The sequence below is a fragment of the Prinia subflava genome, unplaced genomic scaffold (assembly GCF_021018805.1).
Source record: "Prinia subflava isolate CZ2003 ecotype Zambia unplaced genomic scaffold, Cam_Psub_1.2 scaffold_53_NEW, whole genome shotgun sequence".
Classification (NCBI taxonomy): Eukaryota; Metazoa; Chordata; class Aves; order Passeriformes; family Cisticolidae; genus Prinia; species Prinia subflava.
The window spans coordinates 121,831-137,500 of NW_026961063.1; the positions used below are offsets into that span (position 1 = coordinate 121,831).

The 15,670-nt window shown below is 60.4% G+C and overlaps 1 protein-coding gene across 3 annotated transcripts in view; it reads left to right on the top strand.

Annotated features, from left to right (window-relative positions):
* Positions 1-509: 509 nt before the first annotated feature.
* The window catches only part of LRP1 (LDL receptor related protein 1), a 101,363-nt gene continuing 86,202 nt past the window's right edge, over positions 510-15,670 (top strand). For 2 of the 3 annotated variants that reach the window (XM_063425105.1, XM_063425106.1), the window contains exon 1: positions 512-673. In XM_063425105.1, the coding sequence (XP_063281175.1) occupies positions 601-673 (73 nt within the window). In that variant the 5' untranslated portion in view covers positions 512-600. Of the gene's footprint in view, positions 674-15,670 lie in introns of all 3 variants that reach the window. The other variant, XR_010083935.1, reaches the window with a different exon arrangement.

The following is a 15,670-nucleotide window of genomic DNA, read 5'->3' on the forward strand; positions in this document are numbered from 1 at the left end:
GTACCGGGACAGATACCGGTACCGGTACCGACACCGGACCCCTGCCCGCACCGTACCGGGACAGATACCGGTACCGGTACCGACACCGGACCCCTGCCTGGACCACACCGAGACAGATACCGGTACCGGTACCGACACCGGACCCCTGCCCGGACCCTCTCGCTGCCCACACCCACCGGGGGGCGCAGCCCCGGTACCGCACGCGCATGCGCGTAGGACCCCCAAACCCCCCCCCAACGCCACGCGCGTGTCCCCCCCCCCCTCCCCGTTCCCGTCCGCGGCGGCGGCGGCTCGAGCCCGGTGACGTCAGGCAGGCGGCGGCGCGCGCTCCATCTCCCCCCCCCCATCGCCGCCCTCCCTCCGCCGCGGCGGCGGCGCGCGCAGACCCCCCCCCCACCCCCTCCCCATCCCCCGCCGCCCCCCGGCCCCGCCGCCGCCGCCCAGCCCGGAGGGTCCGCCCGCCCCCGGCCCGGCCCGGCCCGGCCGCCGGCCCGCCCCCGCCCGCCCCCCGCGGATGTCGGTGCGCGGGCCCGGGACGCGCCGCCCCACGGGCAGCACGGCGTGAGGAGCCGCCGCCGCCGCCGCCGCCGAGCCGCCGGCATGGGGCCGCTGCTGGCCCTCGCCGGGAGCCTCCTGGCCCTGCTGGCCGCGCCCGCCGCCCGCGCCCTCGAAGGTGAGTCGGGGGGCGGCGGGGCCGGACCCCCGCGGGGCGATACCGGCGGGGAGTGGGGGGACACCGGCGGGGAGCGGGAGGCGCCGCAGCCGCTGTCGGGGGCGCGGGGCTCGGCCGGGCCGGGCAGGGGGCGGGGGGCGCCGCGCGTTCCCCCCCGCCCCGCCGCCGCCGCCGTGACAAAGCAGAGCGGGCGCAGCCCGGCCCCTCCGCACCGTGGAGACACCGGAGGGACCGGGAGGCAGCGGGGAGCAGCGGGCCGGAATGGGGAGGCGCGTCCTCCCCGCACCCCTCCGCAGCGCACCGTGCGCCCCCCGCTCCGTCTCCCCGCAGCCGCGGGGGCCGCTCGCTGGCGCTCCCCGTTTGCTCCTCTTCGCCCCTTCCCGTGGCTCCCACCCGCCCTCCATCCCATTTTCTTCTGGAATCCAAAGTTTTCCCCGCAGCCAAGCAGGAAAGTTGGAGCTCAGCACCGCCGCGGGAGCCGGGGCCGGGGCTCCCGGTGTCCCGGGGGTGGCCGGGGCCGGGGTCGCACCGGTCCCGGGGGTGCCCGTGACAGCCCGGCCTCGCCCCACGCTCCCGCTCTTGCATAATCGGGGCTGCTTCTCCCGGAGCCGCGACGCCCGGCTGCGGAGTTTGGCTGTGACCGGGCCTGGCGGCACTGGGAATGTGTTTATCCATGGACCGGGCTGTCCGTCCCCCCCCCCGTCCGTGTGTCCGTTTGTCCAGCCTCCCCCCCATCGGTCCATCCAGCTCCTTGCCAGCCGCGCGTTCCCAAGCCCTGCACGTCGCGTTCCCGGCTCTTATTGATCTATTCAGTAAATACTTGAGCTCGTCAGCTCCATGGCCGGGCTGGGAATGTGCGAGGGGCCGCTCTTGGCAGCGCCCGTGCTCCGCGCTGGCAGCCGCTCCCGCCGGGAACCGGCGGCTGTGGCGAAGTTCCTCGCAACGCTTGGACGCGCAGGGCTGTTTTTCCCTTCTAAAGCAGAGAAATGAGGGGATCTTTGCTTTCCTCTGACGGATTCTCCTCTGTCCGCATGGGAATGGCCTGGTGAAATGAGAGGCCGGAATGATGGATGAACGAGAGGGGGTTTTTTTGTTGGTTTTTTTGGAGGGAGGTTTTTCTGTCCCGTTTCTTTGCCCACCTTGGAGCAAAGAGGGAGAAGGGATTTGGTGTCGTGGCAGCGGCAGCATCTGACCCGTCGCTGGGTCGGAGGGATGGAGGAGGAGGAGGAGGTTTGGGCAAACGCCAGATCCTTGCCCCAGATTCATGTCTGGGGCTGCAGGAGGCCGGAACCTGCGGTTTCCATCCTCCAGCCCTTCCTCACCCTACTCAATCTGTGTCCCTTGGAGGGAGGTGACAGCAGCGGAGCAGCTCAGGGCACCCTGCAGCCCCCCCTCGGTGGCACCTGCAGGGCTGATTGAGCCGCTGGCACCATCCCGGTGAGCTCAGCGGTGCAGGTGACAAACAGCTGAGCCCTCTGGGGTCACCCCTCCAGGGATCTGAGGTCTTGGAGGCATCATCCCCGCTCGGAGGTGGCTCTCGGAGCAGCCGGCGGATCCAGAAGTTGGTGGGGGCGGAAGGGAAGCATCACTCATTGCATAAGCTGCGTTGCCTTTGGAAACGAGGCTGCGGAAAGATGATGAGCTGGAGGGAAATTCCTCCATCCTCTTCTCCACACCCCAGGAGCTGGAGTGGGGCAGACACAGCCCTTTCCTCCTGGTGCATGTCCCCCTCCTGAGGGGCTCCCCTGTGGGGATTGTGATGGGGACAAGGTGCTGTTCCACCACCTCGGGGTGCCGGGAGCTGTGTGAACCTGTGGGTGGGAGGATGTGCAGGCATGTGGCGGATGTGGAGGCACCATAAGCACGTGGTTGGGCTGATAAGGAGGCAGAAAGTGCCACCCAGGTGCCACCTGAGCTGGTGCCTCAACCCTGGCAGTCCTGGCTGGGCTCTGCTTTCCCTGATGCCAGTCTCCCACTGCCCCAGCTGGGGCTCTGGGAGAGGCCAGGATGTCATTGGGAGCAGGGTGCAGGTCCCCATCCTTGTCTGGAGAGCTGATTCCTCTCAATCACTGCCTCTGTTTGCAGCTCTTTGCTTGTTCCTGGAGAAGAGGAGGACAAAGTCCAGCCGTGGGGTGGGAGGAAGTTCTGCCATGGGGAACAAAGGGCGCTGGCGTGCAGCTCCTGCCTGCCCAGTGTGGTGTGGGGCTCTGCTGCTTCCCGCTGTGGTGTGGGGCATCCTGTGGTGGCAGAGCCCCGGGAGAGGAGTGAGGGCAGGCAGGGGTCACCCTGTTCCTATTTAGGAAATACCTGTGGTTAAGCGTGGCTGGGGTGTTTTGGTGCAGCACTTCCCTCTTTGCCACCCTGGTGGTCTGGCGTGTCCTGTGTGTGTTCCCAGGTGTTCCCATGTGTGGCCTGTGCGTTCCCAGGTGTTTTCCCGTGTGTTTTTCCGTGTGTTCCCGTGCGTGTGCACACGTGTAGGTGTGCACACACCGTTTCCCTAAGCGTGCACAGACACGCCCGGAGCTGCGCTGGGTTCAGTGGAGGTGAAGAGTGGAGGTTTGGGGTGCTGGGAGCAGAAGGAGCTGCTGGAGGGGCAGCTGGGGGTTCAGTGGAGGTGAAGAGTGGAGGTTTGGGGTGCTGGGAGGAGAAGGAGCTGCTGGAGGGGCAGCTGGGGGTTCAGTGGAGGTGAAGAGTGGAGGTTTGGGGTGCTGGGAGGAGAAGGAGCTGCTGGAGGGGCAGCTGGGGGTTCAGTGGAGGTGAAGAGTGGAGGTTTGGGGTGCTGGGAGGAGAAGGAGCTGCTGGAGGGGCAATGACTGGGGGTTCCTCCATGCAGAGGGATGTCACATGGAGCATCCCAGCAGGATGCTTGAGGTTCCAGCATCCCTGTGGGGCTCTGTCCTGGCATGAGAAGTGCCTGGTGACACTGTGGTGTCCCATGAGAGTGCTGAGCTCTGCCCCCATCCCATGTCCATGACATACGAGAGGATGGGACAGCACCGGAGCATCCCTGGGGTGAAGCTGTCACCTCCTCGCCGCTCCCGAGGCGCAGTGGGCGGTGAGGGGGTGGCAGCAGCTGTGGCAGCCCCCTCGCCTTCGCTGCCTCAGCCCCGCCACTCGCTCCTCGTGTTCCCTCCGTGCCGGTTCCATGTGCTCCGGGGGAGCCTGCGAACCGGGAAGGAGCGGGGGCTGCTCCAGCTGGTGATGCTTTTCCTCCAGTGTTAAGAACCGGTTTGGGATGATGGGGAGCAAAACCACCCAGGTCCTCCCTGTGCCTCCAAGGCCCTGGAGCATCCTCCTCTGGAGGAGCTGGCTCCAGCTGGTGTCCCACGGTTCCTCTTTGCCCCCAGCCCGTGTCTGACCCGATGGGGCTGTCCAGGCTCTCCTCTCCTCACAGGAACAGCAGGATTGGAGCAGAAAATCAGAGACAAATTAAGGGCAAAGCTGCGGAAACCAGCTGGTGGGTGGGGTCCTGAGAACAGCCCTGGAGTCAGCCTTGGGGACAGGGTGGTGGCACGAGAAGCTTTGAGGAGGGAGGGTTGGCTCCCAAAATCCGTTCTCCCATTGCCTGGGATGAGGGTGTTTGGGGAAGGACCATGGCTCCTTCCCCACTAGAAGGGCATGGGGGGACCTGGCTGTCCCCTTAAGGTTGTGACAACATCCAGGTCACCTCCCAGTGCTCACTGAGGTGGGGAGGGGGATGGAGGGTGGGCACGGTGAGGGCCAGGAGCCCTTTGGGCAGAAACTGGGAGCACTGGTAGCATCTCTAGAGGTGATGGTGGTGGCAGGGTGAGTTCACTGGGGTCTGTGCCAGCACTCCCCTGCCCTGTGGCTGCCTGGTGAGGCTCATCCCTGCTGAGGAGGGATCTGCTCTGGCTGTCAGGTGGATCCTGCTGCCGAGGGTTTGCCACCATCTCGTGAGCACTGGGATGCTCTGCGAGGAATGGGGGTCCCTCCTGCCCCTGGGGGTGGTGCCCACCCCGGGGTTTGGCAGTGCTGGGAGGCAGCAGGAGCTGTGCCCGTGTCTGTGACCCCCACAGCACTCCAGGGGTTCAGCTCTGCCTTTGGGGAGCTTTCCCAAGCCCTTGGATGCTCTTTTGGATGGAGCCTCTCCAGAAGGGTGCAGAACGTGGTTCTGCAAGCCCAGCAGGGGGGTGGACGGGATGTGCTTCCCAAAACCCAAAATCACAGCCAGGGCCGAGCCCTCGGGAGCCGTGGAGTGCCTGGGGACACACAGGATGTGCCACATCCTGCTGAGTCAGCACAACAATGAGCCCGCGGCTTTGTCATGGGGCAGGAGGTTCCTCTTCCAGCCGTGGAGATGATTTCAGTTCCCAGATCCAGCCCAAGCACTTTCCTGAGGCAGAAAAATCGTTTTTCCGTGCCCCTCAGACCTCCCAGCCCTGCCAGGGTGTGAGCCCTGAGTCTCTGAGAGGTGCCTGCCCAGTCCAGAGGCCTCTCCCAGCTCACCCCAACAAGCCATGAGGCTCCCCTGAAGTTCCTGGGTGCTCCCAGTGGTCCCAGGGTTGGGAATGAACTCCTTGGAGTGGGTGCTGATCCCAGGAGTGGCATCTGGCTTGGACTGTGAGCAGCGGATGCATCAGCCCCTTTCCTTCCCACAGTCCTGCCTGTGCCAGGCAGACAGGAGAAATGGGAAAACCTCTCCTCGTGCTTGGGATGAATTTTATCTCCATCACCTCCCACAGAGCGTGGCCAGCTGTGTTCCCATGGACATCTCTCTCCAGGGACTTGGGCTTGGTGGCCTTGCTGAGCCCTCGGGGACATTTTGCATCCAGCTCTGCCACCCTCAGACTCTCAGACCCAAACAGAGCATCTGCCCTGGCTTCAGCTTCTTTTCCAGGGGATGCTTTTCCCCCTCTCCTTGGGATTTTGCAATTTGAGGCCACCTCGAACTATTTACAGCCCAGATTTTGCTGTTGATTTAACTTTCCAGCCCTTTCCACCGCTCCTGGGCAGCCCGACCTGCCGGCTGCGGCCGCACCGAATATTTCCAGCGTTTTCTAATTCGGCTCAAACTCGTTGTTTTCTTTCCTTGTGCCACTCTTATTTTTGGAGGAGAAGCACAGGGTGGGCCGTGAGGGCTGTTCTGGGTGTTAACTCCGTCGTGAGAGGTTGCGTTCCCCATCGTGGTCCGGCCATTTCTGGGGCTAAATATAGACTCCAGTGTCCTTCCTGAGCCAGGGAACGGAGCGGGCTGGAGCTGCAGTCATGCAGATGCTGTGCAGGATCACAGACGGTCCCAGCACCGCTCCTCGTGGGCTTGGCAGCAGAATTGTTGGATAATGACCTTGCTGGCAGCCCTGAGCTTCTCCGGTGGCACCGTGCTCGCAGTGACACCCAGGGGAGGGATGGGAAGAGCATCCCGGGCTCCAGGGAGTGTCAGGAAGGTGAGAGCGGGTCTGGGATGTCCAAAACTCATGGGCTGGGGCAGCAGTGGGAATTGTGGATGTCTGGGAGGGAGCCTAATTGTGTTGGAAGTCACATCTTTAATTGAGTGGACTAATTAGCCTCTTGCCAGATGCTGTTTCTCCAAGTGAGACCATGGTGAGGATGGGCAGGTGTTGGGGGTCTCATCCTGGGGACAGGGAGGTGTTGGGGGTCTCATCCTGGGTGTCCCAGAGCTGGGCAGGTGGGAGTTGCTGTTGAACTGAGGGACTAATTAGTGGACTATTCATTGAGTAGACTAATTAGCCTCTTGCCAGATGCCGTTTCTCCAAGTGAGACCATGGTGAGGACGGGCAGGTGTTGGGGGTCACATGGGGGGACAGGGAAGTGTTGGGGGTCTCATCCTGGGGACAGGGAGGTGTTGGGGGTCACATCTGGGGACAGGGAGGTGTTGGGGGTCACATGGGGGGACAGGGAGGTGTTGGGGGTCTCATCCTGGGTGTCCCAGGGTCGCTGTTGATCTGAGGGGCTGCAGGTGCAGGAGGTGGAGAGGAGTCGCTGCTCTTGGACTCAGGGCTCTGCCATCCCTCCCTCGGTGACTGAGTCGAGGATTCCAGCTGGGGTTAAAAGCTTTGGGGGCCATCCTGCTGCTGCCCCCATGCCTCAGCCTCCCTGGGGGTGGCTGGGTTTGTTTGCTGGGGGCTGCCAGGCAGAAATTTAAATGTGCTGAGAGCTCTGAATTGCATCAATCTCACCCATTTACCTGCAGCTCTTTGTTCATGGGCACGGGCTCCTGGGTCACACGTGGCTCTTTCAGGCCACCAGCAGCCACAGCTGGCCAACAGTGTGGCCACAGCTCGTGCAGGAGTCTCTGCACCCCCTGGCCCTGCCCTGGGCTCCTCAGGACCGAGTCCCTCCCGCTGTCCCCTCCCTCTGCTGCCCTGTGCCCTTGATGCTGGCACCTGATAATTGTTTCAGAACTGGACTGTCGTGACCTAAAGAGTGACCCAGGGCCACCAACCCTTGGCCCTGGGGAGCAGCAGAGGCTCCTCTGCCCACCCTGCCCTCTGGCATGCTGCTGGTGGGCTGCCAGCGTGTGCCTACCCTGAGGCCACGCGTCTTTCCTGTCCCCTGCCGCCGGTGTTGACACCCCTTGGCTGTCCCTGCCTCTGTCACTGCCTGGAGAGCGGCTCCAGATGATTTATGACACTTGAGGGGCTCTGACCAGGGTGGCACAGACACCCCAAACCGCGATGCTTACGGTGATCCCGTCCTCTGCCGGCGCTGCGAGCTGCACCCTCCCAACTCAGCGAAAAACTGTGAAGAGTTTCCTCCCGGCGGGTGCCGCGGGGCTTTTTTATTGTTTGGAAAAGGAAACACTTGGGTTTAATACTTCCCGCTCCCGCCGCCTTCCCAGCGCCCGGCGGACGCTGCGGGGCTCGGCCGCGTGGAGCCGGGGCCGGCTCTGCCTCCTTGGGTCGGTGCCCGCGCCAAGGCTCCGCTTCCTGCCGCAGCCCCCGGCCCTTCCAGATGCGTTTGCTCAGCCTCTCCTCGTTTGCTCAGCGTCTCCTCGGCCGGCCTGGAGCTCTTTTTCTCCCGGGAAAAGCGGATTTGGAGCCTGGCACTGCTTATTCACCGGCGCCACGCTCTCCTCATAGCTGCTCTGATGCCCTTGCCCAGCTCTACGCCCTCTCAGCTCTCTAAACCCCTAAACTTTCTTTTCCTGCAACCTACAGAAGTTAAAACCAGCCAGAGCAGGATCCCTGACCTGCAGGAACCCCCTGGGAGCATCCGGTGGAGATGCCAAGGGGTCAGGCGGCATCTGGGACGCAGCAGCAGCAGCTCGGGGATGACTGTGCCAATTCCTCCTTCCCCGTTTGTACCAGTTACAGACAGATGGGACCTTTCACCGTGCCAGGGATGTTTTTCCAGTGGAGCAGCTGCCACCTGGAAGCCGTGCAGGACCTGCTTTTCCAGAATTTGCTGTCAAGGAATCCCCAGACCTTTTGCCCTCGCCGGCAGCACGTGCTCGCCGTGATGGGTGACTGGAGTTGTGTCCTCACAGGCTGGCTGGGCTTGGTTTTGGGGACTGGGATGGGAATTGGTGGCAGCCAAAAACTGTGGCAGGAGCAGGGCAGGGCTGTCAGGGGTTGTTATCCCTGGAGAGACCTTGGAGTGGCAGGAGATTGTGATGGTGGCTCCCCTGTGCTCCCCAGAGCTGGGAGATGCTCTGAGGTCCCCCAGGTGACCCAGGTCCCCAGAGGGACCTCAGGAGGTGACTTGGACCCTTGGAGCAGGTGTGGATCTCCATGTTCTCCATGTTCTCCATGTTCTCCATGTTCTCACGCCCTTCTTGCTGTTCTCAGAGCATCCAGCATCTCCTGGTGGGTGACACTTCCCTGCCCTGGCTGGGGTGAGACCCCCATGTGCTCTCCAGTGAGGACCCCCAGGTGTGGCCACCCCAAAGGGACCCCAAATCCCATCTGGATCACCCCTGGCTCCGTTCACACGGGCAGGTGGAGCCGAATCCAGAGCAACTCCCCGCGCGGCCGCGCTGCTCGGGAATAAAAGTCCCTTTATGCCGGAATAATTAGTGTACTCAGAGCATGCTAATTATTCTGGGATAAAAGTGACTTTTATTCCAGCAGAGTGTCCTCTCAAAGGGCCCTTTCTGCCCGCTCCCAGGGCACAATAGCTGCTCTGCTCCGTTTCCCCATCCCAGACAAAGTCCTTATTTGCGGAGGCAGCGAAATTGAGTTGACTAATGAATTAAGGCCAATGGTTCTGGCCGGGCTCCAGCCCTTTGAAAGCCTTGGCGAGCTGATGCCCGGCCCGGCGGGAGGAAGCACGGACCCTCCTGCCCCAGCCTCCCCTCCCTCCCTCCCTCCCTCCCAGCTGCCGGGATGAAATGCCTATTAATCTATCCTGTGGAATTGCTTTATTCCCGGCGCAGGCAGGGCTCTGGAGGGAGCGTTATCAGCTCCAGCCACAGGCCATAAATAACCAGAGCAGAGCGCCGGATCCTGTTTGGGTTCCTGACTGCCCAGGGTATAAACATCCCACTCTTATTGCTGGGATAAATACAGGGAATCAAGCCTGGGCAGGTAGGGGAGGTGAGGGGGCTCTGCAGACCCGCTGTCCCCTCCTCATCCCTCCTGTGAGGAAGAAAAAAGGGGATACAGGGCACCCTGGCCGGCTGCAGCCCATCCAACAGCACCCAGAGGACTTAAACCCGACTTAAACCCCATTTCTCCTGGCTGCAAATGCTTTTTTCTTTTCCTTTTTCCCTCTCCCCTTCCCCGCTCCCCCCCGCCTTTTTTTTTTCCCATTTAAATTGCAGATAAGCTGCAAAAAGAAAGATACCAAAAAAAAGCGGGATTCTCCCTTGAATCCCCCCCGGCTGCGGGGCTGGAGCTGCCCCTTGTGCCCCTCCCCACCAGAATGGACGATCCAGCTCTTTTCTTTTTATTTTTTCCCTTTTATTATTATTATTATCCCCAGTTCTGGCCATGCCGGAGCTCTCGTTTCATCTGCCTCCATCTCCTGCCATTTTTCAGCTCCTTCTGCTGCGGACTCTCCGCGGGGCTGGAGGCGGGAGGGGATCGCGCTCCGCCACGGCTCTCCCGGCTCCTGAATTTGGTTTAAAATGCAAATCTTTCCTTTATTCCCCCCCTCCCTCTTTTTTTTTTTTTTTTTTTTTTTTTTCCCTTTTTTAATGGATTTCATCTGAAGGCGGCGGAGCTGCTGGAGCCTGGGGAGCGGGAGGGGAAGGGGCTGGGCGGGGTATGGAGAGGGGGGAGCGCATTCCTCGCAGATTTCCTGATGCTTGTTCGCATGGAAATCGTCTCTCCCTCTCCCCCCGGATGCGTTTGAAGTCAGGTGACGCCGCGGAGCTGCGGGATGGAGCCGCAATATGATTTTTATCCCCCCTTCCCCCTCCGCGGGGATGCTGTGGGCAGCTCTCCCAGCTCCTGCCTCCCTTGGGATGCGCTGCCCGGCCATCCTCATCCTCCTCCTCCTCCTCCTCTCCATCCCCTCCTTCTCCCCATCCTCTGCTCCTTTGTCTGGGTTTGGAGGAAGGTCCTGGTTGCTGGGAATTCCATCCCAGTGCACGTACTGGGGGTGTTGAGGGGATGCTGGGGACCCTGGAGTTGTCACCTCTCCCTGCTCTGCTGCTTGGAGTGAGCTGGGAGCTGGCCTTGTCCCCAAAGGGGGACCTTAGGATGGCATCTTGGGGTACCCAGTGGCTCCCAGTCCGTGTCCCCTGGGGTGGGATGGGTGTCCCTTGCCATGGGGAGCATCCAGGTGGGCAATAATGGGAAGAAAAAGACCAGTGGGAAAGGGCCAGGGGTGTACTGGGGGGAACTGGGCCCATCCTGCCTGTCCCTCTGGGGGTGACAGGGGGTGACAGCCCTGCCTGTACCCCAGGATGGCTCTGGGGGCAGGTGGGATCTTCCTGATTCCCACCAGCATCATCCCTTGGTCAGGGAGAAACCAGGGATGGAAAACCCAGGAATGCTGGGGCTGAGGTGATGGTGGGGTTTGGTTTTGATTGGATTTGTTGTTTTCTCCTTGGGGGGGTTCCAAAAAGGGGGAAAATTGGAGTAAAACCTGTCTGAGGCCCATCTGAACACCCACATCCAGCCAGAGCCTGTCCCAGGAGTGGCACAGAGCTGCCACCCCACCACCTCTGCCACAGCAGAGCCAGCCTTGCCTTCCCCAAATATATTTTTATATTTCAGGAAGGTGAATGCCTCGTGATTCCAATGCCATAGTCCGGCTTGAAGGGTAAAAGGGGGGCGGAAAACCGAATTTTAAAGTCAATATTTACACAGCAATCGGCCGTGCCCCCTCCCCCAGCCCGGCATACCTGCGGCTTCTCCGGGAGCCCTGTCAGCCCTGGAAGCTCTGGAGCAGGGATCTGGTTTGAATCTTCCCCGTTCAGAGGGGGGCCGGATGGAAGAATTGCAAAAATGCATTTGAACTGTTTTGGGATCGTGTGTTTAAATGCAAAACAAACAGCTGAGCCTTCCTTTCCCTTTCCCCCTGGAAAAAATGTGCCTCCGACCTGAGGGATTGGTATTTTAAATGTCTTTATTACCCGGTTCAGCTTCTGGGAGCCGGAAAATTTGCTGGATTTGGGGTTTGAGGATCAGCCTCGAGTCCCAGCCCAGGGAGGAGTTTTGGCCTTCTCAGTGCCTGTCCTGAGGCTGCAGAGAAACTCCAAGAGGCTGGAAGTTCTAAAAACACAAAAAAAGGAACAAATCCTGTTTTTTTCATAGTTTGGGGACAAAGGATGGATGATGCAGGGGACAGAAATGAAGCCTCAGGTGCCAGGTGTGGTTCTGGTGGATTTTTTGTGTTGAGTGTGGTTGAGTTTGTGTCTTGGGTGACTCGAAGGCTCCGTGTCACAGACTCCAAGGTGGCACTGGGGGGGTCCCACGGGGGTCGTGGGCTCAGCTCTGACTGGGAAAAGTGACCATGAACTTCAGCCTTGATCCACAGGGAAGGAGGAAGAGGAGGAACTCTGGGATGAAGACTTGGTGTTCATCTAGCTGGTGGAACAGGCTCTGCCAAGAAAACCCAAAATTACCCCAAACACAACAACCTGCCCTGTTTTGGGGTTTTGGGGGTGCTGTGGCCGAACGAGCTGGGGATGGAGACCTGGAGGAGCACAGAGTGGGAAATTTCCCTCTGGAGGGGGTTTATCCCCTCCCTTTTGTGCTCCTTTCTCCCCCAGAACATCTGGTTTGCGAATCCCAGCCCGTATTTATGGCCAGCGCCGTTTCCTGGCCGGACGCCTCCTCCCGAGGAGAGGAGGAGGAGTTGGGCTGAGGAGGAAGCAGGGCAGGAGTTTCTTAATATTTTTTGTGCTTTGCTTCCAGTCTGTCCAGATTTTTATGTCGTCCTCATCCGTGGACTGAAGGTCACGGGGCCTTTGCTGCAGGATCTGCTTCTCCATCTCTCCGTTGGTGTCCATTCCTTATTTTAGGCAAAAAATCAGATTTTTTTGGTGTTTTTGTTTGCCAACCCCTTTCCCAACCCACCATGCTCCAACACAAAGCCTGAGTGTCCATGGAATTCTGGTGTCAGGCTCTTGGTCCCCTTTCCACCTGGGGAATGCTGCTGGGATGAATATTCCCACCCTGGACAGAAATCACCTTTCTTTCACCCAAATGGCTTTTGGTTTTTGGACCTCTTATTTGGTTTTGGACCTTTTTTGGGTTTAGACCTTTTAGTTTTTCAGACCTTTCTGTTTTTCTGGTCTTCTGGGGGGCCCTTTTTTTGGAGACCCTTTTTTTTTGGCCTTTTTAAATTGCATTTTTGGGAGGCCCCTTTTTAGCGGTACGGCCTTTTTTGGGGGACCTCTATTTTTTGTACATTTTTGGGGACCCTTTTCTTATGTGCCTTTTTTGAGGGCCCTTTTATTTCACCATTTTGGGGTCCCTTTTATTTTATTTTTTCCTTTTTTTTGCCACATTTTAACACCCTTTCTTCCAACCATTTTTTCCTAGTTTCGGACCCTCCTTTGGGCGTTTATTTTCCCACCATTCCCCGCATCTTTGGGCTGTTTTGCCGCACTCCCGCCGCGTTTTTAGCAGCGTTTTGTCCCTTTTTTTGAGTCCCCTTTTGAGCCGGGGTCTCTCCCGTGCCTGCCAAGGCGGGGACGTGTCCCTGCAGCTGCCCTGGCCCCGCTCTGAGCCGCCCATTGTGCGCGATGAAGGCGCCTTTATTCCCCATCCCGGAGCGAGCGCCCGGCTCGGGGAGGGGATTTGGCTCCGTTTGAGGGATGTGTGAACAGAGACACCTTCTCTGATTGTCCACCTGGCACTGAGGGGACGTTGAACCCACCAGGGACGCGCTGTCCTTCCGTCCTCTCCCTGCCCCGAGTCGTGGTGGCCGTGCCAGAGCCGCGGTGGCCGCGGTTTGGGTGGGTTTTGGTGCTCTGTGGTGGTGAGGAGCTCCCTGGAATCACCTGGCTGGATGGGCAGGTGTCCTCAGGACAGGGCTTGGAAGGAATCCCACGTGTTCCTGCTCTTTTTCTGGAGCTGGGAATGCTCAACACGGCGTTGAGTGATGACTCCTTTGAGCATCCCTGCTCCAGGATTAGCAAAACAAGCTCCTGGTTTCCCATCCCACGAGCAGCCGGTTGGGAATGGGTTCCCAGGGATTTGCCCTCCTGTAGCTCTGCCTGCTCCGTCGGGAAGTGAAACCTGTGGGTTCCAGAGGCTGCCACAGCCGTAGGTCACTGCTGGAGACCTGCGAGGATGAGGAGGAGCAGGAAATCCAGGAGGGTGTCAGATCTTTGCTGTGGTTTTCTTAATGGATCCCACCTTGGACGCGCCTGTGGCCGGGGGATGGAGGAGGAGACCTGGGAGGATGAGGAGGAGCAGGAAATCCAGGAGGGTGTCAGATCTTTGTTGTGGTTTTCTTAATGGATCCTGCCTTGGACACGCCTGGGGGATGGAGGTGTCGGATGAGCTCTGCTGGGAAGAGGGGGAAGAAGGAAGGGCTGGATTTGGAGCAGAGCTGGACCAGGAGGATCCTGTCCCTGAGCCCGGTGGGAAGGAGGGGACAAACTCAGGCTGTGCCTCTGGCCTGGGGAAGGTGGAGGGGAAGGACAGGGATGCTCCATCCATTTTGATCCGTCCAGTCTCCATTTTGGCTGTGCCGAGCTGCCACCGTGGTGCCGAGCAGCGGCTCCCGTGCAGGGAAGGAAGGGAGGCAGGGGAGCAGGTTGGCAGGAGGAGCCACATTTTCCTTCAGAGCAACCTCAGGCAAAACCCTGCACTGCTCCCAGGAGTAACCAGGGTTGTGACAGGGTGGGAAATTTCCTCCCACCCTTCAGGGATGGGATTGGGATTAGGGACAGCATCATCCCCGTCCTCTCCCCTCGCAGCCTCCCCTGCTGCGGAGCAGCTCCGTGGCAGGAGGAAGATGCAGACACAGAGATCTCTCTCCCCTTTCCCGGGCTGAGCAGGAAGTGAAGTGGATCCTGGGAGCGGGAATTTGGCAGCAGAGCAGGGATGCCACGAGATGAATGTTTTGGGAATTGCGTGTGCGGCTGCCTGTGCTTGAACAAGGGCTCACAGTTGAGTTGGGTTTGCAAGAGCTCCGGCCACCCCCGGGGCTGGGACAGGGCAGTGACCCCCCCCATGGCTGTCACCCCCTCCATGGCTGTCACCCCCCCATGGCTGTGATCCTCCACCCCCCATGGCTGAGACCCCTCCCAATGGTTGTGACCCCCCCAATGGCAGTGACCCCCCCACCATGGCTGTGACCCCCCCCATGACTGTGACCCCCCACCCCCCATGGCTGTGACCCTCTCCAGTGGCTGTGTCCCCCCCATGGCTGTGACCCCCCCCTATGGCAGTGTCCCCCCCAGTGGGTGACCCTCCCCATGGCTGTGTCCCCCCCCATGGCTGTGACACCCCCATGGCAGTGTCCCCCCATGGCTGTGACCCCCCCATGGCTGTGACCCCCTCCAGTGGCTGTGTCCCCTCCAGTGGCTGTGACACCCCCATGGCAGTGTCCCCCCATGGCTGTGACCCCCCCCATGGCTGTGACCCCCTCCAGTGGCTGTGTCCCCCTCCAGTGGCTGTGTCCCCCCCAGTGGCTGTGACCCCCCCCTTGGCAGTGTCCCCCCATGGCTGAGACCCCTCCCAATGGTTGTGACCCCCCCATGGCAGTGTCCCCCCCAGTGGCTGTGTCCCCCCCATGGCTGTCACCCCCCCCATGGCTGAGACCACCCCACAGCTGTGACCCCCCCATTGTAGTGACCCCCCCATTGTAGTGACCCCACCCCATTGCAGTCTCAGCTCTGGGGGGAGCAGTGACCCCCATTTTCAGTGACTCTTCCATTTCAGTTGCCCCCCATTGCAGTGACCCCCCCACCATGGCAGGCTGGGTTTGGGGGAGTGATGCGACCCCCCCATTGCAATGATGCCCCCATTGCAGTCTCATCTCTGGGGGGGCTGCAGTGACCCCCATTTCAGTGACCACCCCCCATTGCAGCCTCTCCTTTTGGGGGGGTGCAATTTTCCTCCCCATTTCAATGACCCCCATTTCAGTGACCCTCATTTCAGTGACCCCCTCATTTCAGTGACCCCCTAATTTCAGTGACCCCCTAATTTCAGTGACCCCCCCCCCATTTCAGTGACCCCCCCATTTCACTGACCCCCATTGCAGCCTCTCATTTGGGGGGGTGCAATTTTCCCTCCCATTTCAGTGACCCCCACTGCAGCTCATGTTTGGAGGGTGCAGTGACCCCCCCATTTCACTGACCCCCGTTTCAGTGACCCCCCCATTTCAGTGACCCCCCCATTTCACTGACCCCCGTTTCAATGACCCCCCCATTTCAGTGACCCCCCCATTTCACTGACCCCCGTTTCAATGACCCCCCCATTTCAGTAACCCCTTAATTTCAGTGACCCCCTAATTTCAGTGACCCCCCCATTTCAGTGACCCCCATTTGAATGACCCCCCCATTGCAGCCTCTCATTTGGGGGGGTGCAATTTTCCCTCCCATTTCAGTGACCCCCACTGCAGCTCATGTTTGGAGGGTGCAGTGACCCCCCCATTTCACTGACCCCC